The 26817-nt window shown below is 34.4% G+C and overlaps 1 protein-coding gene across 1 annotated transcript in view; it reads left to right on the top strand.

The window, feature by feature from the left end:
• The window catches only part of LOC123530841 (cell migration-inducing and hyaluronan-binding protein-like), a 49354-nt gene extending 27453 nt beyond the window's left edge, over positions 1–21901 (top strand). The window contains exons 12-25 of the mRNA XM_053518796.1: positions 209–413; positions 708–837; positions 1049–1112; positions 4645–4680; positions 5718–5825; positions 7767–7950; positions 8786–9004; positions 12705–12916; positions 13625–13804; positions 14005–14173; positions 19417–19476; positions 20640–20742; positions 21400–21510; positions 21787–21901. Coding sequence (XP_053374771.1) covers positions 209–413; positions 708–837; positions 1049–1112; positions 4645–4680; positions 5718–5825; positions 7767–7950; positions 8786–9004; positions 12705–12916; positions 13625–13804; positions 14005–14173; positions 19417–19476; positions 20640–20742; positions 21400–21510; positions 21787–21791 — 1786 coding nt within the window. The 3' untranslated portion in view covers positions 21792–21901. The remainder of the gene's footprint in view (positions 1–208; positions 414–707; positions 838–1048; positions 1113–4644; positions 4681–5717; positions 5826–7766; positions 7951–8785; positions 9005–12704; positions 12917–13624; positions 13805–14004; positions 14174–19416; positions 19477–20639; positions 20743–21399; positions 21511–21786) is intronic.
• Positions 21902–26817: the final 4916 nt, after the last annotated feature.

The raw sequence follows: 26817 nt of genomic DNA, 5'->3' as shown, positions 1-26817 counted from the left end.
ACCTTTTCATTTATCTACATGTTTCATAAGAACACGACGTCTTATGAGGTAATACGGAATAGAACACTCAATCATTTTGTACTGTGTCTATTTTTTTCACTGTAAACATATGAAATTGTTTTCACACGGTTCTGAAAAAATGGGGCCCGAATCTAGATTTTCGCCCCATTATCAATACCATTTAAAAGAATTTGTAAACATTTTACAGTCGTCCAGCCGCTTTTTGGATCACCAATCCACTAACTTATATACTTAACAACAATGCCGCCGGTGGTGAAGGAACTGGAATTTGGGTTATATATCCACTAGAACCTTTGCCCCCATCACGAGAATTCAATATCATGGAACCGTACGAAGCAAGAAAAACAAATCTCCTACAATTTACTAATAATGTTGCACATTCATACACCTTTGTAAGTAAACTTAGATAAAATTAGATAGATGAACATAATATCTAGAAAAGTCTTAATAGTGCTTTTGTCGATTTCAAAACTGTACATTACTTAGTGTGATAACTAATAGTTCTTTTTACTTTTATAAATTCTACGATGTTAAACACTACACATGCATTCAAAGGCATTTTTTTAGTTTGATAACTTTATGTTTTGTTTGACTTTGAATCATAAAGATACATCAAAAACGTTGTATTTTTCATTCTGGTAATATACATGTACTTTATTCAATATACTTCTTTTATTATATTTCAGAATGGTATTCATATCGGTGGCAGAATTGAAGAATCACGAGAAACCCATTGTTGCAATATATGGCAACCCCTTCTAGATCCAAAAGTTAACTCTTCGGGTCCTATCAATGTTTATTTCAAATATTTAACAGGTATTGGCCTAATTATCTGTGTAACTTTTACATCGTCATGAATCAAATTTAGCACTTGATGTTATAAATTCGATAATTGATGATACAAGTGCTATTCAGTTTTGTTACTCAAATAGGACTATCTAGCCTTTCCTACGACTGAACAGATCAGTAAAATTGATGGAGTTATGATTATAAAAAGACTAACTGTTATTGTGTAATTATGTTTTAGGTTACAAGAACGGAAAATTCAACATGTGGATTGAAGGCAGTTTACTACAAGTTTCCAAAATATCGTAAGTATAAGGCTATAAGTTCTTAATTGGAAGTACATTGCCTTTTACCCGTTTAAGGTCTGCCTTTCAAGCACAATCTGATAAGAGATTAAGGTTGAAATGATTCCAGTAGGAAAGCCCAAACCAACCAGCCATTTAATTTCCTTTGTAAACCACAAAACTAAAAATCTTGAGATCGCCTGTTAGATTCTAGGGCGATGCGTATATTTCCAAACTTGATTCATACATTCATTACATAATGTATATTAGTTCACCAGAATCTTAACGATACAATTCTGTTTTGGACATATCTTTATGATATACTGAACCATAACAGAAATGTATCACAAAAAGAAATATGAAATAAATGAAATATACAGAAAAAAATGTAGGTGCAAAGATGCATCGCATGTACGGGTCGAACCTTCTTGTAGTTGCGACTGGAAGACAATCTCACTACCGATTGCGTCAGTATATAGACATTTGCGAATTAATCCGTTACCGAATCCGAGATTGTAATCCGATGTTCATGCTGTATTTTAAGGGATAATCTCAAAACATTTATGTGCATCGGAAATATTCGCTAAGTACTGGTCTATTTAATTCAATGTTTTGTTTTCTAAAACTACATCAGACCTAACAAAAAAAATGTTTGTTTCCGGTAACATGCTAAAAATAGGATAGGTAGGTCGGTAATTTTTATGCTTTTGATTTTTTTGTTATTGAGTTGGACATTTCGGAAATTATTTTTGTGTCAAAAATGAATACATGTACAAATAAGGGTGTTATGCCTTTAGAGCATCTGTAAGTTGACTTCTAACATCACTGACTATGTTTAAAGCGTAAAAGTGCAGTTTTAAAAACAAAAAGTTGAAACAAATCTCCAAGGCCATAAAACATTTAGGGTCGGGTCAAAAATTTCGGGCAGGTCGGGATTACCGGAAACATCAACTTGTTCTATGCCTCATAATTAGTTTCATACAACTGTTTATACAACATGCAATTTCTACAAGTTTAAAAACAACTGTTAATGATTTATACAAAACTACAAAGGAATTCTGTCGATCCAAGGTGAATGGATTATTATCGTCGATAGCGAATAGACAATGGCCCCGCGTCAGTAGAATGTTTCTTCGTGATTTTATCTGTCGTACGGTTTCAAGTTATTTTACTAATCAGTGTCGCGCATTATCAAATACTAAAATAGTTGTTTTTGGGCATTACGATGAGGTATTGCTGTTGTAATTTCTTAGGTAACTTTTCATTGTATTATATGTTTCATAAGAACCGGTTCAGTGAAATGCAACAGAAACTCGAATTATTTTGTAATGGTCGATTTTTTTCACTTAGACATATAAAGTTTTTTGCACATTCGTTCTGAAAAATGGGCCCGAACAGAGGTTTCCCATTTAACCCTTAAAAATATTTAGGAAACATTATAAGATCTCGCCGCTTTTTATCAAACCTGCTTATATTTAAAATTTAAGGAATACGGAATATGTTATATTCGTGAGCCTTTGCCGATCCTTCATATCATGGAATTAATACATGGACTGCGTAGCGAAAAAAGTCTCCTAACAATTTACTAAAATTTTGACGTTCTCTTTGTAAGCTAGAACCTTAGAATCATAATTTAACTATGAACATTTCAAAAGTTATTTGCTTTTGTCGCATTTTTCAAACTGTTTTTAGTTGATAATATAGTGTCTTTTACTTTTATAAATTTTATGCAATACCTAATGATTCAAAGGATTTTTTCAGTTTGATAACTTATGTTATTGTTTAACATTGAATCAAAAGAGTACTAAACTTGTATATTTCTTCCTGTAGTAATACAAGTAACTTTTAATAACTTCTATATATTCGATATGGAATTACTACGATTTGCAATTGGGAAGTATCAGGCATAATTGTATTCAATCATGATGGCACCTTTTGATTCAAAATGTTAATCTTCGGTTACATGTTTATATTAAATAGTTAAAAGGATCCTTTAAGCTGGTAATTTACAGTCAGAATAATAGCGACTTGGGTTTGATAAATCTGATAATGGATGATACAAGTCTATTCGGATTGTACTCAATGGATCACACTTTTCTACGACGAACGATTAAAATTGATGAGTGTAGTTGTTATTAATGAACTTATTGAGTAAATCAGTTTTATGGTATACAGTAACAGTGAAATTCATTCGTCAGATGGATTAATGGGCGTATTCTAATGTTTCCAAATTCAATTACTAAAAATGTATTAATTGGTAGTAATGCTTTTAACGTTAAGGTCTCCATTCAAAAAATCTGATAAAATTAAGTGAAATGTTCCATTGTGAAAGCTAGGTTACCAAATGCATTGACAACCTTTGTAAGACAATAAACTAAAAATGTTGAGATCGTTTATTCTAGGCGATTCGTTATTCGAATGATTAACATTATAAAATGTATAAAGTTCGAATTTATCGATACAAGTTGTGTTTGGTATCAGTTAAGTAAATACGTAGTAATCGACAAAAAGACATTAATAATGAAATATAGACAAAAAATGTGGTCTCATCATTTCGAACCTTTGTTTGCGACTGAAAGTACCATGTCAGTTTCGGATTGGTCGATAATATCGATGTCTAATTACCTGAGTTCAATATCAATTTTTATAATTTATAAATCTTACATCACTAAAACATGTGAGAAATGATCATTTTATTTTCGTGACTGAGTAACACTTATGAATATACTGATTTTCTGAGATTGTGTATATGAAAGGCATTTTTTGCTACAGTCTTAAAAAATAAGTTTTTAGTCATTTATTAAAACATATTTTGTTTATGAAACGAAACAAAAATACATTAATGGTTTAAGTCCGTGAAATCATTCGTGAGGATTTGATAAACATAATGCACGAAAACTGAATTTCATGAATCCAAAGTAATTCATAGTTTCTACTATAACAGAAACCGATGTTTGAGGTACCCGGTCCGCAAACAGGTAAACTTTCGATGCCTGGTGACCCCATTTTGGTATCATTTGAAAGAGTTGTGTCTGCTGATTAAGAGTGAGTGAATAAGATGACTACAAATAATATGCAAGAGTCATTACAGTCATGTAATTGACTTCGAAATGATAAATCTTTCACTGTAATAACTGGCTTTTTGTTGAAGCATCATTGAAGACTATACGATTCTGTAACATATTTTTGACTTGTTATTTATATTTTCTTTTTCAGTAGACCATACACATTCAAGTGATACCAACATTTTTTGAACTTACCAGGCATAAATATTTGATTTATTTTAAAAGCACTGTTATATAGAACTTGTGTATTTGTGGAACGGATACCATAAATCAATCTGTCATTCAAGTTCTGAAAAATAAGTAAACGAATGATATATATGTATGAGTAGTTTCAATTGTAAACATGTTTTTACGAAATGACCGCCCACAGATACTAGCAGTAAATGGAAACGCTTTACGTTTCATCTTTTTTGTTCGGTTTATTTCGATACTTAAAAGTGTTTACCTAAATGCTACAATGGCATTCATCTGTTTTCTTACTTTTTCAGCGTGGCAGATAGTACAAATGGAATAATGGTATCAAAGTAAGATTTTTCTTTCATTTGTATACCCTTCATTTAAGAATAACTCTTTTGCTCAAAACGCTTAGCCTCTATAAACGAGTGAATAAATTCGTTGGCTTTGACTCACTTGTCCTTCAACGATATAGGTTCGAAAGATCGCTTGCGATACAAACTGTTTATGTGAGGAAGTTATCGAGCTAGCTTTCTAAAGGTCGATGGTTTTACCTAGATACTCTTCGATGCCTGAAATAATGTTTCGAGAGGTAGTTGCAGACTTCCTCTACAATCAAAACTTGGATAAATCGCTTTATTGCCTGAAGTTTTTTGAGTGACACTAGATCTACAAAAAAACAAAACAAAACAAAATTCTTGATTGATAAAGGGGTATTTCTGTGCGTTAAGTCCTAAAGATAAAACGTGTAGATTATCTCCCATTTTCAGGACAACCTTGTAGACTATTCGAATTTGAAAAACTCTGAATGGGTTGACGCATAATTTATGCAAATGTTATATCTTAAACTAGATATAAAATATCACTTTTTGAAATATGCCCAATAATATTACCGGCTGATATGAGTGAAGCTTTGGGATACCCGTCGTCTAATGTGTTGATTTAATTGCAAAATATAATAGGTAAGAGTAGATTTCTCGGAAGCATAGAGTACCACAAACAGCCCCAGAGCCACGCATTTGCAAAGTAGGCCCACAACAAAAAGAAACCTGTTACAAGTACTATGGTGTGTGAATTCGCTCCTTAAATTACTTAATTACATGTACACTCTCCTACAGTAGTTTTATTATAAAACAACATCCTAGTAATAATGTTTAATTGTACAGCCGTATCATTTCGGCCGACAGAAGTAACTAAGTTCACATGTTTTGTACTTTTGAAATTCGCTATAGAATTAATCCTTTCGAAGAATAAAATGTATCCAGTATGATTTTTGTACAGTTGAAATTTGTGCCAATTATTCACATCTTCGCTTAATCTTCTTGCGGATAACCTTTTTGTCAAATTACAGCTTTTTGTCTTTTGTAAAATTATTTATGTTTTTCAGCGAAAAGCTACTAGACCATGCAGGGACACTGAGCGAGTCTGTTATCATAGGTGATAGCGAAAATAAGGGAGAACCGGCTGAAGGGTTGGACAGAAGCATAACTAATCCGTAAGCTCTCATTTTCAATGAATCACATTTTTTTACAATTAGTGGATAAGACCATTTTAACATTGATGTAAAACTTGATTAGTCTATAATAAGTTGCAAAAAGCTTGGAACTTCTTTTCTAGAAATGTATGATTTGTCTGTATAGCTGGATATTACACATTATTATATAATTTACCTCCAGTACACGTACAAAAGATGCTAGATGTATCAGGTTAATAAGCCAGTAAGATAACAACATTGAAAAGGCTATTTGTTTCATTGTTCTTATTTAGTATTACGTTTGACATACAGAATGCTTCTGGTGCCCATTTTAAGAAATCATTTGAAATGTACTTGTACAGAATAATGACATTTGGTTTGTATGTTATACTTTTCAAAGTCTTAACGAAAGCAAAAAGTAACAACTTTATAAATTTTATATTGCTGAAATTCATTTTAATGCACAAAGTTAACATTTAGATTTTTAGCCCACCATCATCAGATGATGGGCTATTTAAATCACTCTGCGTCCGTGGTCCGTCCATCGATCCTTCCGTCATTCCGTTCGTTAACAATTTCTCGTTATCGCATCTTCTCAGAATCTACAGGGCGGATTTTGACCAAACTTTGTCAGAATTATGTATTGGTACCCTAGTTGTGCCCCCCTGAAACTCAGACTTGTATAACAATTTTTAATGAGTTATGGCCCTTTGTTTATTTTGATTTCTAATATAATTTTATATCCAGTGGCCCTCCAAGTAGTTAATTGTTTTTTTAAGGCCTTACCTGTAGAAGGGTCATAAAGTCTACAGACACTAATGAGATAATGGTTCAAGTTGTCCATTATTTTCCTATTAAAACTCAGCAGTGAATGGACTACCCTAGAAGATTGATGATTAATTTGTTTAGTACTGAAATTTCTTGGTTTAATTATTAGTTATACTATAAGTAATTAAATGTGCATTTGTTTCCATAATAAGAAAAAAATAATAATTGCATATAACTCATTAATAATGTCATCTCTCTTGTTTAGGGTATGGGTTTAATTATTAGTTATAAAAACAATAATTATATATGCGTAATAAGAAAAAAATGCATATAACTCATTAGTGGTGCCATCTCTCTTGTTAACTTTTGTACTGAGTAACTTCCCCTTAAATTCCAAGAATGAGTCTATTTTTAGAAATTCTATTTTTAGATTTTCAATATTTTAGGTATTTTTCTAACTTTCTTATCATTAGTCCTATGTAAAAAGTAAATACATTTTTCTGTGGTAACATGTGTCGGTAAGACATTTGTTTTGTATTAATTTTTAGCGTATCTCTAATATTAGAGATTTTTATATTAGTCTTGAAATTCAAAAATGGCTCAATTGTGGGCGCCAAGATCACACTGTGATCTCATGTTCCTTATTCATTTTTTAATACAAAATCCTATGTTCAACAGGAAAAGCTATTATCTTAGAGCGCTGCCACCTACACAGTGCTCCGCATTGAAATAGGCCTACGTTCAAATGATCACACGCATTCAGGCATGCAAGCACAGGAAGTTATCGTGACTGATATTAATTAACAAGCTAGACACTATCCAATGCCACTGGCTCGTAGGAGGACCTCATTGGAAATAAGCTTTTTAGCTTTTATGGGCCATCTTGGACTATTACACACACACGCACGCACGCACGCACACACACACTTTTGCATAGTCTTTCTAAAAATCTAGTCTTGAAATAACATTAAAATTTGTTTCTATGGTGTATTCTTAATTTATGTAACAAATATAGAGTATATGATTGATATCACTCTCTTAACATCTATTTATCTATCTGTCTATCTGGCTGGCTGGCTGGCTAGCTAGCTAGCTAGCCAGCAACCTATCTTCTTACCTACCTACCTACCTACCTATCAACACAACGTACGGTTGTTTACTTTATAGTATAAAATTATCATTATTTTAATCCAGGGACAAGCCCCACAGTGGAGTATCAATTTGGAGAGGAGTAAATCGGTACTATGATCTTTGGTTTGACGGATTCACATCAGACTACAAATATGACAATGCTGCTATTATGAAGAAGAGAGGGGATCGCTACTTCTTCTCAGTCACAAACTCGTTCAAAAACGCATTGTTCGCATATGATGACGCGGTAAGGCGATTCAAAGCTTACAGTTACAAATCGAGGGGGAGAGAGAGAGCATGGGAAGATTAAATGCACATGACAAATAATTGGCGGCATCTTTTGCTGACGCCTTTCAATTTTTTGGAGGGTTTACTATTTCAGATGACTGAAAAACAAAATGGTATTGTGAAAGAGTAAAATACTTTGCCAATGGTACATTCATATATATATGTTATGCACAACGTTGAATTTTTTTAACGTTCTACTACAATTTTCATGCTGTTGGTGTACCTTAGAAGAACAGGAACAAAATTTTAGTCTCTATGAATAGTATTACATTCGTCTTTATCAAGGATGTATTGAAACGAATTGATATGTATACTTCTGGGATGTATTTGTTCAAGAGATTTACACATACGTCCGTAGGTGTTTAATATGAATAAGTAGTTAGATATAGGATACAAGAACATTTTATGTTGCGGTAACCACGTGAAAGTCTTGCCAACGAGGTTGTAATTTAACGTTTGACTCAGTTTGAACATACAGTTCTCATACATCTATGTTTGAAGATGTATTTTCTCATATACCTATGTTTAAACATATACTTTCTCGTTCATCTCATACATCTATGCTTGCGCGTTTATATCAAGGATCTCTCAAAAATAACGCAGTTATACCTAAAATAGCAGTTCATTGAAAAATAATATGTTTAAAAAAGAAAATACTAGAATTAAATACATTTCCTGCTTTACTTTATAACTGTCACTTTTACAAGTCAGTCACACAACAAATAACCAAAGGGAGGTCATGATTATTTACTTTAAACTTTCAATGTTCTTAATGAATACCTATATCCTCATAGGAAGGTGGCAACTATGCCATGTCAGGCAGCAAGACCGATCCTGGTTGGGAGGAACAGAGAGATGGTGAGATAGGTGCTGGTTTCTCCTGGTACCAGAATACAACGAATGGCGTAGAGAGATGGTACGTGGTAAAACCCGACGGATTCTCAGCGGCAGGTGCAGATTGTCGTCTAAGACCAAACTGGAGAATGGCGATGTGCAAAACCAAATATGGAACTGTGAGTTAAAATAATCATATTTGCAGTTTAACAAAGTAGAGAAAACTATATTAAGCTTTAAGGTTTAAGTTGATTTCTGTGTATATTTTTTAGATATACTTTGTACTTGTAAATGTGTCTTGATAAATACTAACAATTTGCATGAAGTGTTCATACAGATATATGAGAAAAACATGTTCATGCGGAACATTGATGTGCAAAACCTGATATGAAACTATAATTTGGGAATAACAGTCGGATAACTTAATGGTGTTATATATATTCGAATACTCACTCGTTAAACTGTATTCATACATAGATAATTTATCCATCCAGTTACTCACGTTTGGGATAAAAAATGAAGAAAAAAAACGTTACAATTAATAGACGCTTGACAGTTGAAAATCCATGTAAACTGTGCGTATGAAACGAAATTAATATTTTACCTATATCTTTTAGTATTAAAAGAAAAAAAACAGTATCATATGTATATCATATTACTTGTAATAGTGTAATAGATACAACTTCGGGCACCTACGTTAAGATTCACTTTGTCCGTTCGTTCTGCCCCTGCCTTTTCTTGTCCCGTCCTATCTACATATATCATTTTGAAGCATACACTTGGTTTCAGCCTCATAAATCGAGTTCATTATTTATTTATTTGGGTTTTACGGCGCACCAATACAATATAGGTTATAGTTCAGTACAAGGTCCTATAGCTGTGACTTCTGTACTGACAACATTATGTAACAAGAGCTGTTCGTAAGACAGCGCGCTCTACTATTCGGTGAAACATTAAAATGAATATATGTCTCAACAAGAGACCTCTACTTTTAAAAGGAAGATACACCAAGGGGCATAATTCTGTCAAGAACACAAATTAAGAGTTATTGGGATTGTTACCATACATGCAGATAATGATGGTAACGATATATTTTGAGTTTCAAGTCATTATCTTATATAGTACCAAAGTTATGTCCAGAAAACGAAGTTTGTCAAAAAATTTAAGTATGAAACGGGCATAATTTTGTCAAAAATACAAATCAGAGTTATGGGGATTGTTAACACACATGCAGATGATAATGATAAAGATACATTTTAAGTTTTAAGTCTTATCTTATATTGTTCTTAAGTCATATCCAGAAAGCGAAAATTGCTAAAAAAAAACATTAAGTATGAAAGGGGCATAATTCTGTCAAAAATACAATAAGAGTTATGGGGATTGTAATCACACATGCAGATGATGATTATAAAGACACATTTTTAATTTCAAGTCATCATCTTTTAAAGTACCAAAGATATGTCTATAAATAAAGCTTACGAAAAAATTTAACATGAAAATAATTCCAAGTATAACAGCTTTGTGACCTTGACCTTGCGTATAATGGGCCCAGCCCCTGCACATACTTTGTTTGTTTGATGGACAATGTTTATGTGAACTTACAGTAAGATATAAGCAATAGTAACAAAGATATGACAGAAAAGCAAAGGTTGCTGAAAAACTTTAACCTTAAAAATAACCAAAGTATAACACCTTGGTGTCCTTGACCTTGGATTTAATGGGCCCAGCCCCTGCATATACTTTGTTTGTATGCTGGACAATGTTTATGTCAAGTTACAGTAAGATATAAGCAATAGTAAAAAAGATATGACAGAAAAACAAAGGTTGCCGAAAAACTTTAACCAAGAAATGTCACACCGACGCCGACGCCGACGCCGACGCCGGGGCGAGCGGAATAGCCCCACTATTCTCTGAATAGAGGAGCTAAAAATGGCTATGTTCCTTTAATAGTTCTGAAAAATTGTTGATGCGTGTGACTCTAACTTCGAGCAAAATTTTAAGATGATAATGTTAATGTATATATCAAAACTAAAAGGTAAGAGTAGATTCCTTTTAATAATTAAACAGGACAAACACCGCTAGAGACACACATAACGCACTAGGTCCGTTTAACCACAAATGGAAACTGTAGAGTAAGTATTAGTGGATGAGTGTCTTCAAATATCCAACAGCAAGAATATTTTTTATACTATTTAAGGTATTATAGTAGGAATGGAAAAATTGCAGAGGGTAAGTACAAATGGTGTGTGGGGAGATCCGGAGATTTGTTCATGTAGTGAAAATGATGAAAAGCGGCATATGATTCCAAGCTGATGTGATTTGCTATCCCTAAACAAGAAAACACCAGTGAGAGGGTAAGTCAACTAGACTGTAGAGAGGGATTTGCGTCTATTGATCGTGTGCATCACAAAATCTGTTGAAAGACAAAATGAAAAAGCAGATATTATGTCCATAGGAGGATTAGAATTACCCAAATATGACAACTGGAGTATCTAAACCACCTGGTCCGAAACATTTACGCTGAAAAATTAAAAGCAGTACCACTAACACAACGTTAAGGTCGTGCTGAAAGATATGAATATATACAATACCTCTTATTTCGGTTACAATTTAAATCGGATATTTAGCAAAACTTTAAGTCCTGTCTGGCACCATATAACCTATACTGTGTCAGTTTGCTTTAAAATCGAAGTCAGCTCAACATTATGTAATCGTTATATAAACCTTTGGGTTCATATAATAAGTCGACTAAAAATGACCCGTCACTCTTTTCGTTAAATGTCCTTGTCTATCATGTCTATTCCTACTAATTGTTCACATTTATAATGTTTACCACAATTACATTCAATCCGTTACAGGGAATTTAAATTGACCTGGTATAATAGTACCTGTCATAGATTAACTGAAATGCACAACAGCAATAGCTTTTATACTTAAGGCATTTGGAAAAATAGCATGCAATCAAGCGAAACAATAGCAGATTTAGCTTGACTGGGGCTGCTCCTGAGAGGTAATGGAATCTCTTCCCATAGCATCATCTTAAAATCATCTTAACTTTAGTCTATTTGACGTCATATGTTGAATAACTTGCATGATCTAAAACTGCAAGATAATATGAGAACACTTTGTCAAAATACGGAGAGTTATAATGAAATGAAATATTTGATGGGATAATTTTAAAAGGAGAAGGAACAAATGATAAAGAACAAATGTAAATGAGAACGACTTAGAAATACGAATAATTTATGCAAAAATAGAATATACATTGTAAGTATAGTTAAAAGTTTACTTTTGGCACCCGTAGTACATGACATTAATAATAAAAACTTTCAAGCCCCCTTGCTTATGATCCAAGGTTATCTAACTGAGTGTTGGGAGCAATTTTTCAAATAATTTGCAGTTTAAAATAGACTGACTTAATAGGTATGCTTACTCACAAGATACATATAAGATAGACTTACTTACGAAATAGACGGATTCTTAACATATACCGCTTTGGATTTAATGTGGCTATATTTTCTGGTGTTTTTTTTTTCGGATTATGAAGAATATTCTAATTTTCTATACGAAGTTCTACTAAACTAGTGGAAGGGTACGAGAGGGATATTGCATATTCCATTATCTCTGATGAAGAGATCGAGTCAAGACGCGCCAATATTTTGTTGCTTGGTTGCGTTCTTTGCTTTTGAAGATCTATTCGCAGATTTGATTAAATTCACAATTTTTCAAACGCATGAGAAAAATAAAAATACTATTCAGATAGTATATTAAAACGCCGAATTTTTCCGTGGTTATAAGCATACGAAAAAGAGAAATTAACGATCTGCCTTCTGATTTTATTACGTATAAACCGTATAAATTTTGCTCTTGTTTTCTTAGTGGAGAATAACCCACCCAGGCCCTGGAGCGTTCTACCTAAAGAAATCATTTGGCATTTTTGTTCGTGATAAATACCCTGGTGCCCAGCTCTCATTTGATCTGGAGAAAAGTGCAGGACCATCAGTTGTACTTAATGGGACAGAAACGTACACATTTCATGTAACTGGCAAGGTTCCGACGTTTATAAAATTTTCGGCTGAGGGAATAGAAAAGTAAGTCTTTTTTCCAATTAATTACGGAGACAGAACTCAAAAATCCTAGGATTGGAAATTTCTGAAAATACTCGCTGGCCAGTAGAATTACAAAACTTGTTGAGAGCCTATTATTACCATATTTATATGTTCAGGCTCCGGAAAGTAATACTGTATTGTTACATGGTAAAAAAGACGGAATGTCCCGTTTACTCAAAACAATTAGAGGTATATTGCATGTTTCATTTCAGTTTCTTCCTAATTTATTTTTGCATTTACGCTGTTACCGAGACGCAGGCTTGCAAACCGTAACGTGTCCTAATTGCTAATACCTCGGTGAGAGTAGATTTTGTGTTATATATGCTAACACATGTTGACTAAAGTAATAAAAATATAAGTAAATGTTGCTGACTTGTGATTAAAAGTAGTTTTTTTTTTGCTACATACCTGTTCTCATTCTTACTAAAATAATAATAATACAGTATCTATCATTTTTGCATTAGCAATAAACACGTTGTAATATTATATCAAATGTCGGTATGCATTGTGTATCTTACAGAGTTAGTTCTTTACCAAGAATTCGTATTGAATAACCAAACATATTTGTAATCTGAAAAAATATATCAAGAAAGAAAATGGTAACATTGGTAACGGATCGGATGTTAGTAGTACAATATTTTATTTAGGTTATTTTTATACAATAATAATGCTGGTTTAATTTTACTATAGGGATGAAACACTACGTATCGGCTTCTGCATACCAGATGGAGTGTCATGGGATATTAAAAGCAAATTTCCATACAACTTGAATACAAAAGCAAAATTCACCGAAGTAAACTCACTAGCTGAACTTGATAAGAGAGACTCAAACTTGGACGGAAAGAAATTTTTCTATAACCAAACCACTGGGTAATATAACTCTTATTTGTGTCATTATAATTATGTCTATATTGTATTCAAATTTTCTACTTTTGTCACCTCAGATTGTTGTTTGTCAGAAAAGAAGAGTAGTTCTATCAATGTTTAGATAATTTTATATTACGATTGTAATTTTCATGTATTTAATTGATCTTCTCGTGCATGTCTGTTTATTGTATACCACTTGCCAGAATGTTGTACTACAAGTACCTTGGTGTTAAAGATCGAAAACCAGACGAAAGATTCGAATGTGCAGATGACAGCTGTCCTGTAATTCAGGTGGTTTTCTCTGGAAACCGTACCGGCCGCAGTGCTGACTGTAGGGAAAAAGTATATGGCTCAAGGCTGAACGACCATCCGGTAGAATTATAAAATAATTGTTAACAGATATTTTTCTTCATATACTTTCATGTAAACATTTTTGTTTCTTTATGGTTAAATATTAACAGAATTGAAACGCGCAGGCGAATTTCAAATAAGAATTACGTCTGTCGTCAACACAATTATTGGTTTAAACAATATTTATTTTACAGCAGGTATACATCAAACATATATTTACACAAATCAAGGATTGAGTAGGAAGCTAAGCTTATTTAGAAACTCGTTCCTTATAGATAGCAGGTGTATCATTATGTAGATAATGTAGTATACTCACAGCGCATGCGTATATTTTATACACACCCAGTTTGGGATATTGTTTCAGCAGTTGTTAAGGCGCACTCATATAATAAACATATACTTATAGTAAGAATACTGTGTTGGTCATTCTTTACAATAAGACATGGTGTCAGAAAATTAACGATTTTAATACATCCGCATTTGTCAGGATTATTAACAATCATTGTGCATATAGTGCATATAGTGTATCGGATTTAAATAATGGATTTAACCGGTGTACCGACGCCTACAATGGACTGGGACAGTCCGAATTTGTTGGAAACATTCAAAACCTTTAGAGGTCACGCGGAATTGATATTCCAGGGTCCGTTAAAGGGGAAAGATGAACCAGTACAAATCACATACTTGCTCCTATGGATGGGACAAAAAGGAAGAGAAATTTATAAAACTTTAGTGTTGACAGCTGATCAGAAAAAATCAGTAAAAGCTACCGCCGACGCATTTGAAAAACACGTTCAGCCGAAATCAAACCCAGTATTTGCGCGGTTCAAATTTAATAATGAAGTGCAAGGTGAAAATACCATGGAACAATTCATTACACGACTTAAGATACTTGCAAATGACTGTTCTTATGGCGAAGCCTACAAGGAAGATTTGATTAGAGATCGGATCGTGTTCGGTGTAAAGTCGTCCAAAATTAGAGAGAAGCTTTTAACAGTAGGTGAGAAACTAACATTGGCGAAAGCTGTTGACATATGTCAAACTGTAGAATATGCACAAGAGCAAATGAATAACATGCAAGAATCGTCTTCTATTAACTTTGTACGGAAAACTAATCACAAAAAAGAGGAATCGAGAAAACGAGATATAAAGTGCAAAGGCGGGTCGCGGAAATCAACGGAAAACAAGCCCGATGTCGCGCACAAATCGTGCCAAAACTGTGGTCAATTCCATGGGGACAAACAGTGTAAGGCGAAGGGAGTGCAATGCCGAAACTGTAAAAAATGGAATCACTACGCGAGGGTGTGCAGGAGTAAACGTGTCAATGAAGTGAGGGCTGATGATTCATCTGAGGATATTTACATTGATACAGTAATTAGTGCTGTGGACAAGATGTGCAATCAGGCATTTGTGGATATTAAAACTGGACCTCTTGGGAAACAAATTTCTTTCAAGATAGACACTGGCGCACAGGTGAATATTTTACCTCATTTTGCATTGCAACAATTAGGTGTAAAAACCGCACTCTGTTCCTCTGTAACGAAGCTCACAGGTTATAATGGCAACCCTTTAGTATGTCTAGGTTCCATTACCCTGCTGTGTACCCATGAACCTTCTGCACAGACCAAGTATGTAGAATTTCATGTAGTAGACACCCAGTCACCACCCTTGTTTGGTTTTCAGACTTCCATAGATTTTGGCCTAGTTAAACTCGCACATGCTGTCACTTCCAATTATGTATCCTCCCCGCTTAACAAAACAGCAGTGCTGAATGAATATTCCCAGGTTTTTAAGGGCATTGGCTCTATTCCAGGGCAATGTTCTATTTATCTGAAACATGATGCTAAACCTGTGGTTCATCCTCCACGTAGGATTCCTGTTGCATTACGAGATAAATGCAAGAAGGAGCTAGATAAGATGGAGAAATTGGGGGTCATTACAAAAGTAAGTGAGCCTACTGAGTGGGTCAATTCAATGGTGACAGTACAGAAAAAATCAGGTGACTTGCGAATAGTACTTGATCCGGGTGACTTGAACAGAAACATTCAACGTCCTTATCATCCGACAAAAACACTGGATGACATACTTCCCCAGCTAAACGGTGCTACATTTTTTACAAAATTAGACGCTAGGTCAGGTTACTGGGCCATGCATTTGACAGAGAAGTCTTCCATGTTGACTACATTCAATACCATATTTGGGAGGTACAGGTATCTGAGGCTTCCAATGGGTATTTCGTCTGCTATGGATCTGTTCCAAAAGAAAATAGACGAAATATTTGAGGGTCTCCCAGGGGTAGCTGCCATAGTAGACGATATTTTAGTATATGGCAAAACAAGGGAGGAGCATGATGCGAATTTGAGAGCAGTGCTCCAAAGGTCACTAGAACAAGGTATACGCCTTAATCCAGATAAGCTGGAGGTTGGGCAGTCCCAGATTAGTTATTTCGGTCATGTGATATCTAAACAAGGTCTTAGCCCAGATCCAGACAAGGTGTCTGCAATTCGAGAAATGCCTATCCCGGAAAATAGGTCACAACTCGAAACGGTACTTGGCATGAGTCAGTATCTCGCTAGATATGCACCTAGGCTATCTGAGGTCACTTTGCCCTTACGAGAATTATTGGCGAAAGATGTAGAATTTCTCTGGGGTGAATCACAGCAGCAAGCTTATGATCAGATGATTGATATCATAACGCAAGCTCCTGTCCTTGCTTTCTATGACCCGGCTAAACCCTTAGAGTTGCAAACCGACGCAAGTAGGTCAGGACTTGGGGCCACACTCCTTCAAGAAGGTAGACCTATAGGTTATGCCAGTAAAAGTCTTACGCCAAGCCAAATGAACTATGCTATGATTGAGTTAGAGTGTCTTGGACTGGTATTTGGCTTGAAGAAATTCCACCAGTGGGTGTATGGGAAAAAAGTCAAAGTAGTTACAGACCACTTACCATTGATAGCTATATGTAAGAAACCCTTATTTGCTGCACCTGTTAGGTTACAGCGGCTGCTCTTAAACATTTCACAGTATGATATAGATGTCACTTATAGGCAGGGAACTCAGATTCCTTTACCAGATACTTTGTCTAGATTTCCGGTCAAGGATACAGATCCGTCCCTGACGGAAACTGTAGAAGTCCAGGTTAATATGGTCAAAAGAAGCTTACCGGTAAGTGACCGGAAATTACAAGAAATCAAGGTCAATACTGACAGGGACGAACAACTTTTGTCCCTGAAGCAAGTCATTATTGAAGGTTGGCCTGATGAAAGAAATCACTGCAAGTCAGAACTGCTAGATTTCTGGAATTACAGGGATGAGCTTACCGTCATGGATGGGGTAATAATGAAGGGTCACAAAATTGTTATTCCTAAATCCCTAAGGGCAGACTTATTGTCAAAACTACATTCTTCAAGTCATATGGGAATAGAGAAAACAATAAGTAGAGCAAGTGATATTGTTTTCTGGCCTAGAATCACCCAGGAAATTAAAGATCTCGTTCTGAAATGTCCTGTATGTTTGCAACACAGAGACTCAAACCAGAAAGAACCGCTTGTCTACACCCAAGTTCCAGAATACCCATGGCAGGTAGTTGGCACAGACCTATTTGAGTTCAATGGCAAAGACTTTTTGATAGTCGCTGACCATTATTCACATTACTTTGAGGTCAAAGAGCTGCCTAACTGTAGAAGTTCGACAGTTATAAGTAGGCTCAAGGGCATATTTGCTAGATTTGGCATACCAGAAATTGTAGTATCTGATAATGGGCCATGCTATGCATCTCATGAGTTTGCAAACTTTGCAAAGCTCTGGGATTTTACACACCAGACCACAAGTCCTTACCACAGCTCCGGTAATGGTTTTGCGGAAGCGTACGTGAAAATTTGCAAGCGCATTTTCACGAAAGCCAGAGCATCAGGCACCGACCCAATGATAGGAATACAAGAATATAGGGTTACAAAACTTAAAATAGGTTTTTCACCCAGTGAAATTATGTTCCAACGTCAAATTAGGTCAGTGTTGCCAGTTGCTAAGTCGCAATTACTTCCCCGGCAAATCTCACACAAGGTCATTCGTGAGAAATTGTCAGCAAACAAGGAAAGGGAGAAAGTGTATTATGATATGACAGCCAAGCATTTACCACCATTAGAAATAGGAGATTCGGCACGAATTCAGCAAGCAAATAAAAACTGGAGTCCTGCAGTAGTAGTGCAAAAACACCATGATAGGTCATACTCTGTTAAAACACCTGACGGTAACACATATCGTCGCAATAGGAGGCATTTGTTACAAACCAATGAATCAAAAGAGTGCATACCTGAAGTTGACATGCAAAATGTGGAAAATAACAACCTTTCGGCGCCTCAAGAAAATTCTGACTGTATTTCACAATTCTCTGATAAAAGCAATAAAAGGTCAGATAATGAAGCAAGTGAAAAAACATATATGAGTAGATCTGGCAGGGCAGTTAAACCTCCGACAAGATTAATTGAAACAATGTAATATGATAGCATTAGATAGCGGAACACGCGTGCTATGTAAACAGTGAACAGAGATAATTAAGTGCTGATAGCAAAAATATGCCATTCATGGAGAAACAGACTTTATGAAAGAAATTTTACGTTATAGTAAATTTGGAGTATTTTGATTTATTTTATTTTAGCTTTCAGAAATTGTGTTCCTTGTTCTTTGCCAAAAGGGGAGATGTATCATTATGTAGATAATGTAGTATACTCACAGCGCATGCGTATATTTTATACACACCCAGTTTGGGATGTTGTTTCAGCAGTTGTTAAGGCGCACTCATATAATAAACATATACTTATAGTAAGAATACTGTGTTGGTCATTCTTTACAATAAGACAGCAGGGATAGCTGGTAACTTAGAAAATAAAGTATTTATAAACTATGGAAAGCATGCAAATGAAACATGCATATCAATAATACATTACCAAAGCTAGACAACTATTTATCTCATAAATTACACACAATTATTTATACAGTTGTGCAGAAATATGCAAAAAAGAAAGATCAAGTAAAATCAGTGTCGTTATATAAAAAGATTTTCGCTGATTGTCAGTAACATCGCCAATGTCATTAAAATATCAAAACTGAAGAGTTGGTAATAAAGAAAATATGTTTTTAATTATTCATTAATTGGCAAGCTTTGTAATTTATGCTAACCTGCCCTATGTGTCGATTTATGACATATTTTGGAATGCAACAAAAGTGTTATGGAAGTATGTTTCACGTATTGTTTTCATTTACAGCCTGCACTACCCACTATCACTGAAACCTTCAAGGCAAACGGTGGTTCGTCTCCGCCTGAAGTAGGTACTCTACTCTTGTCTATGGTTTGTCAGTTTTGACTTGCATGTGTTACCTTTTATAAACGCTATTTTGTAATGTTAGATCATGGTAGGAATTATCAGTGAGGACGTACACGGAAGTAACAGGCTTAAACTCCCTATTGGTGTTTGGCTACAAACCGTTCTAAGGCGGTCTTCGCTGTGTTCGTTGACGTTGATGTCTATTTATAAACATAAAAATGCTGTTCTTATCCAGTTTTGGGGATGGTTTAACAGGAGAGACAACGTGTGTTAACGCGCTCACTTGCTGTTAAAACACATTTTTATATATGCGCGTTCCGTTGCCCCAAAACGGTTAATTCAAAAGGAAATGTCGTCAGCGCGGAAAATCAACGCAGACATTCCCGCACGTTACATTACAATTTAATGACGTTGAGGGATAATTTATTCGTTTTTTTTAAAGTTTTTTTACGCGTTTTATGCTAGAATAATGTTAACGCATGCTGAATTCGTGTTGTTACATCTTTAGAATTCTTCGGAAAACACTGGCACCTTCCGGTATCAACCAATTCCGCGGAATTCTGCAAATGTTATAACACGAAAAAAAACATGCGTATGGCCATGTACTGATTATGTGTGTGGCCTACACTTATACATACATTGATTTTATTTTGGTTAGGCTGCGTTCTATGTATCCAGATTTCAGAATTGATGCCAACAAACAGAAATGCTTCAAAATTTCTTGTAATATCAGATTTCAACTTAATTCTTTGAAGAAAATTACTTTGAACATTTCAAATTTACGTAAAATATCCATTTATGTAAACAACAGCTACTTTGACATTCACAGTTTTGCTTTCTGTGTAACACAGTTTGTGATATTATTCTATGGGCAGTAAGGTGATAAAGATGAGATGTTACGCTTGACGAGAATGGATACCGTTCATTTTGGTTCATTGATATATTACATTTTTCTTGCAGGAAAACCATAATAAATGGAATTTCCTACATATATATGTTCTTGCTATATTGTTATATTTAGAATAGGGTTATGGGGTAAAGAAGTAGTGATCGGTGAATTTTCACACTACATTTTGTAGTTACATATCACTTTTGTATTCAATATAGGGTTATGGGACATAGAAGTATCGATAGGTGAATTATCACTTTTGTATTCTATATAGGGATATGGGGCAGGCCTTCAAAGACCATTTACTAGCCGCAAACGTGTGAACGGAAAATATACTTCTTGGTCGGAATGGTCGGCATGCACGAAAACGTGTGGCGGTAAGTTATCGTTTACTTCACACTTTTGTACAAGTGATATTATTTAAGTATGGTATGCCTTAAATACGCACAGTATAGATACTATACTCTCGCACGAAAACATTTTGCAGTAAGCTATCTTTTATTTTACACTTTTAATAAAGTGATATTATAAAGGTAAGGCATGCTATAAAACACACAATTGGTTATTACACTGTCCGAGCCATAAAACCAACTGGGTGATTATAAGGTAGATTTAAAGAAACATTTCTGCAGATGAACTGGAAAACATCATTGAATCGATAGAAAATAATATAGAATATCGCATCTGATTAACCATTACCGTTTAAGCAGATATTTGAATGTGAACGATCAAAAAAAATATAACTTACTTTTCTTCTATTTTTTATCAAATTTCAATAGCATAACTAATACGTGTTTGCGTTTTTACTTATTTTATTGACTAAGATAGTGTTTTTCATAAATGAAAGTTGCAGAAACGTATGTAATCACTCAAAACTTGTTTTATTGTAATTCGTAAAAAAGTCAGAATGAACATGAAGACCCGTATTAAAAGTCTTCAGTGTAAACAATAAAGTTATTTTATCTCTTTTCTTTGATAATGACCACAACATAAATATAATTCAATATAAAGAAATGAGAGTTTTGCATAAACAGGTGGTGTCCAGTATAAGACTCGCGAATGCAGCAACCCTATGCCGGAAGGAGGTGGGGGAGGATGTTTAAGCGATCACATAAAATCTAGAGACTGCTCAAAGCAAAGCTGTGGTAAAGTATACTTAATTTTATAGTTATAGCGAAATTAGCCTTTAAAAGTTTTCGTTATTCACACACTAAAATAGTTTAACCATATATTTGTATATTTCTGCAATTTCTGGTTGGTTACGCATTCGTCGTACACGATTTCCCGAGAAAGCAGCGTAAGCATGTCAGTTTAACAATAACAAGTAAAAATAACCAAAACATAAAAAACAATAACAAAAAGAAACAAAAAGTACGACAACGTAATATTTTCATGTTTAAAAGTCAGTTTTTTAATTGCAGGTTAGTGAAGGCGGCCAGGATTCCTTACATCAAGATAGATAACAAGCTGTTTTGATAATGACATACTTTATGAAAATATTAGAATAATAAATAAACATGTGTTCTAGCATTGAAATGTTAATTGTTCTCCTATATGATAAAAAATGTATGAGAGGAAACTCAGCGAGCGGTCACAAGTTTTCAAGACAAGAAGCTATCGTTACTTTTTACCTATCCTACAATAACTATTTGTGAAATAATCTAGGAAAATTTAACAATGCATAGAATGATAACCTTACCATAAAGATGTTTCGCCTGCATGATTATTTCCACAAAATGTCATCCAAGGGAAACATGTTTGATCAGATATGCTGTTATTCTGCACCAAATAAGTAATAGTTATAGTATGTGTGAGAGTGTGTTACCAGGATATATCAGAGCTAGGGGTACATCGAGGGTATTTTTCTCTGCACATATCGTCGAGGCCGGTAGGCCGAGACAGATATGTGAAGAGAAAAATAACGAGATGTACCCCTAGCTCTGATATATCCTGGTAACACACGAGCACTACATATTATAACTGTTTTATCGCATAGTTTATCATTAAAATTTATATATTATTTTCATTTAAATTTGTTTATTATTATTTTTACTATTTTGATTCCCTTTCTGCGCCTCGCTGACTGAAACACTAAAACTTCTGTTTTAGAAAATGTGTTCCCCTAGATAAAAGTACCCAACAAATTTCTGCATTGGTTTTAAATCTTTGCATTTCATTGGCCAGACATATTGTAAAACTTGTTGTTTTGTTTGTAAAAAAAATCAAAGAAAAAGAAACATTTGAGAAATCTCAGAATTTCATATATTTCATGTATTTCTGAATTTGGCAATAACTATCAAGTTTTTGAAATATTCTAGTTTATTTATTCTTTTACTTTATAAATGTAGGTGTTTGTGACAATTCTTTCTCTGTGAACTGTAAATTGGAGCTAAAATCATTTTTTCTTTGAAAGGAAAAAATTATACTCCCTTGATAGGACCTCAATAGAGAAAAAGTGTTCCGATATATATCGGAACAGTTTTACTGTGCTGATATATATCGGAACACTTTTTTTCTTATGAAACTCCATAGAGATTTCCGTGTTGATATATATCGCAACAGTTTTGTAAGATATCAGCACAGTTTTGTAGTAATAATGTGTGTTACTATGTATAACATGCTGCAAAGATCAAAGGAAAATTGCCGCACTATGCGATAATGTCCCATACTGTAAGCTTAGTTAATAGTGGTAGAGGTTAAATGTTATAAGTGTACGCTGTTTGCACAGTTTATTCATTGGGAATTACAATAACATGTCAGAAACCAGGAAACTAATGTAATTCACTTAATTGTTGAGTCGAGGACTTTCAAAATTGTTCACTTAAGACACAGCATAATACTGAACAATCTTTCTTATAAATACTAGTTTTTTCTCTGCTCCGGGATGGAAATGGGGCATACTGTTTATTTTTATGCTATTATTTGTCCTCCATATAACCAAATTTTAAACAATCTCATCTTTTTCTTGCCTTCAAAGAACGCAGAACCTCATAACTGCATTTATAGTCACAAATTAAGGTATAGGTCTGAATGAGAGGTTATTGTGCAGAAATATATGAACACACAATTTATTTTTCATGCGTTAGATGAGGTAGGTGTTAATATGAGCCGTGCCATGGGAAAACCAACATAATGGCTTTGCGACCAGCATAGATCCAGACCAGCCTGCGCATGCGCGCAGTCTGGTCAGGATTCATGCTGTTCGCTAACAGTTTCTCTAATTACAGCAGGCTTTGAAAACGAACAGCCAGCATGGATCCTGACCCGACTGCGCGGATGCGCAGGTTGATCTGGATCCATGCTGGTCGCAAACCCACTATGTTGGTTTTCTCATGGGACGGCTCATATGTCTTCTTATAAACTAAACACTTTGAGGAAATGTTCAGATACACAATCAGCAGCACACTAAAGGACAAGTGTGGATGAGCAGCGTAGGCACAGACAACAATAAATGCCCTATCTACTATTCCATTTGGGCGGCAAAAGGCAAAGAAAATATGTTACTAATTACTGGAAAGTGAAAATGAAGTTAAAACCCGCTCGATTAATCGATAATACACGTAACGGAAACGTAATTTAATCCTAAATCTCAAAAGCAACACATGTAACAAGTAATACAGTACCATGTTTGAAACCTTTTTATAAAAAGATTAACGACTAGTAAAAATACTGACTTTCATTTGTCATACTTATGATTTGAGCTTGTACCATATTGAATAGGATGTTACAAAGCAAGCTTCAAGTTTTACCTCAATACTGTTCCAGAGAAAATTTAGAACAACATTCTACTGTTTAAGATTCAGTTTTGATACGCAAGAGTATAACACCAGATACTTAGTCATCACAACTTCAGTGCTGATTGAATCAACCCACAAGATCGTGAAAATAGCATAAAGTTAAAAAAACTGAAATAACTAAGGAAGTGAGAAAGTACAGATTGCTTTTTAGCAGGAACACATAAAACAAAATAGCAACAGGAAAGCAGCTGCACATACAGTTACATTTAAATTGGAATATGCGTAAATGTGAATAGCCCCTGAGCATATGTACACATTAGCACAACAATATACAGAAGTAAGAAGCAAAAATGAACATACATGAATACGTTTACAGGAGCCAAATCTCAGTTTTAACACCTACCATACTTCAAACAGAATTTAGTTTGCTTTTAGTGAAGATTAAATCAAAATACAAGAGCTTAAAAACAAAACAAAGCCAAAAACCGATACATTAGGACAAATTTATTGAAAACGCAACATATTCTATACGTACTGTATTGGTCATCTATGGCACAAACTGTGTACAAATTAAACGAAAGGTAAGCAAATGTAATTAAGGTCCTGTATAATTATTTAATTATCTGTGTCACTGAGTAAGCTCTTCAGTGTTTGTTTTGTTTTTATTGGGTTTAACGTCACATCGCCACATCATTATTGTCATATGGCGACTTTCCAGCTTTAATGATAGAGGAAGACCCCAGGTGTCCCTCCGTGCATAGTTCATCACGAGCGGGCACCCGGGTAGAACCACCGACTTTCCATAAGCCAGCTGGATAACTTCCTCACATAAAAAATTCAGCGCCCCGACTGAGGCTCGAACCCACATCGGCAAGGGGCAAATGATTTGAAGTCAGCGACCTTGACTACAAGGAATCCAACTGACATTTGCCTGTTCTTATTCTATATCTAAACAGCACATTCACACTCTGTGTATGACTTGGTAAGGGAACGAAACTGTGACCAGTCGCATTTTTAAGTTGACATTCTATCATAAGGGTTTTGAATCAGGGAAGAAAATATGTTACCAGAATGCTACGTATAAAGAACATATATCATAAAGGCCCTAATAAAAGCTATATGGGTGTAACCCATCAAACAAACAGTTCGTAAACAAAGCTATTGATGTGTTACCCGACCCTTATGCCAACCGACGAATAGTTAAACAAAGCTATTTGGGTGTTACCCTCCAAGTTATTTAAGATACCTACCTAATGTTACGCTTTAATCGTGAAGTCCAGAAACAATGTTATTTTAGGTATCGCCCTCCAGCCATTACACTTACGCCGTTTAGACCATACACAAGACTAGCTAGGCGATAATCTCTCACCGTAAAAGCAATGAACTGTTTGGATTTTACCCACGAACCTTTAAGTCAATAAACAATGCTGATTGATATTACCCATCCGCCCTAATTTTCATCTAGAGACTAGTTACTCTACCACCGTAATATACATTGTACGTGAACAAAACATATTTTGTATTGTTACGTCTAAGGGTAACAATTGATTGTTACTTAAGATAGCAAAGGTAACAGAAAAAATACAAAAACAACTTTCAACAATAACCAAGTTTATTATGAAAATTAACAAACCTAGATACCATGAAAAGGTTAGCTAGCAGTAAAATCTAATTATATTTTATAAGAATAGACAAAATCCTGTCCTGGTCAAATTTTAAATCCAGTCTGTATTAATTCCAAATTTATCATACAATACAAACTGAATTAAGCATATCCAAAGAATATAATCCTCTCTTTAAAAATAAGTTTTCAAAGACACAATTCACCAAATATTATATGTCCAAACTGGTAATATTTTGTTTTAAGTTTTACAATAAGAACTTACTTTAGGTTCTGCCCTGTTCTCAGACAACTTCTTATTTAAAGCATCGTTATAGAAGTTTCCAGTACTTTCATGTGTAGCCAAGAATTAAAAGACTTTTCTGGAAAAAATCCCGAATAAGGCAAACTTTATAAACTTTAAAATAGTCTAAACACCCTGTTTATGGAACCTTCTAGAAAATCATAGTCTACAATAACTTTTTTAACATATTAACATAATTGGCATACATGATGTCTCACAAACAGTAAACAATGAGTCATCATTACAAAATAATATAATATAATAAAGTAAAGCATAAGGGGAATGGCATGCATCGCCAAGTCCATTTACAAAATTACTCAGGCGTTACCTCCTATCATCTCAGTGATGACTAAAGCTATCTAGATGGTACCCATCCACATAAAGTCCGTAAACAATACTTTATGAAAAGTGTTATTGTCTGTAAGTATTGACCTGGCACTCATGAATATTCCGTATATATTCCGTAAATTAATCTTCGGTTTCCGAACATAAATAGCGTGACTTCTAAATATTTCATATATCAGCTGTGCGGACAAAGTGTTTAGCTGCCAATATCAGGGTTGTTGGTTCGAGTCCTACTACTCACCATATTTTTTCCCAAAATTTTATATGCAGACTTTCTATTTATATGATCAAACGTATCGTGATATTTATGGTTCATTTATTAACAGTAATCATATTGACCCGTTGTAAAAATGTGAAATTAGATTATCTTAAAGGTACCTTAGATAAAAAGACAAATTACCTGTCACCAGCGTTCCAGAAAATAAATAATTAATACAAGAGAAAACAATTAAAATTCATGAAATAT

This window comes from Mercenaria mercenaria, chromosome 11, assembly GCF_021730395.1.
Source record: "Mercenaria mercenaria strain notata chromosome 11, MADL_Memer_1, whole genome shotgun sequence".
Lineage (NCBI taxonomy): Eukaryota > Metazoa > Mollusca > Bivalvia > Venerida > Veneridae > Mercenaria > Mercenaria mercenaria.
Note: the sequence above shows the minus strand (reverse complement) of the source record. Positions and strands in the feature narration are given on the sequence as shown.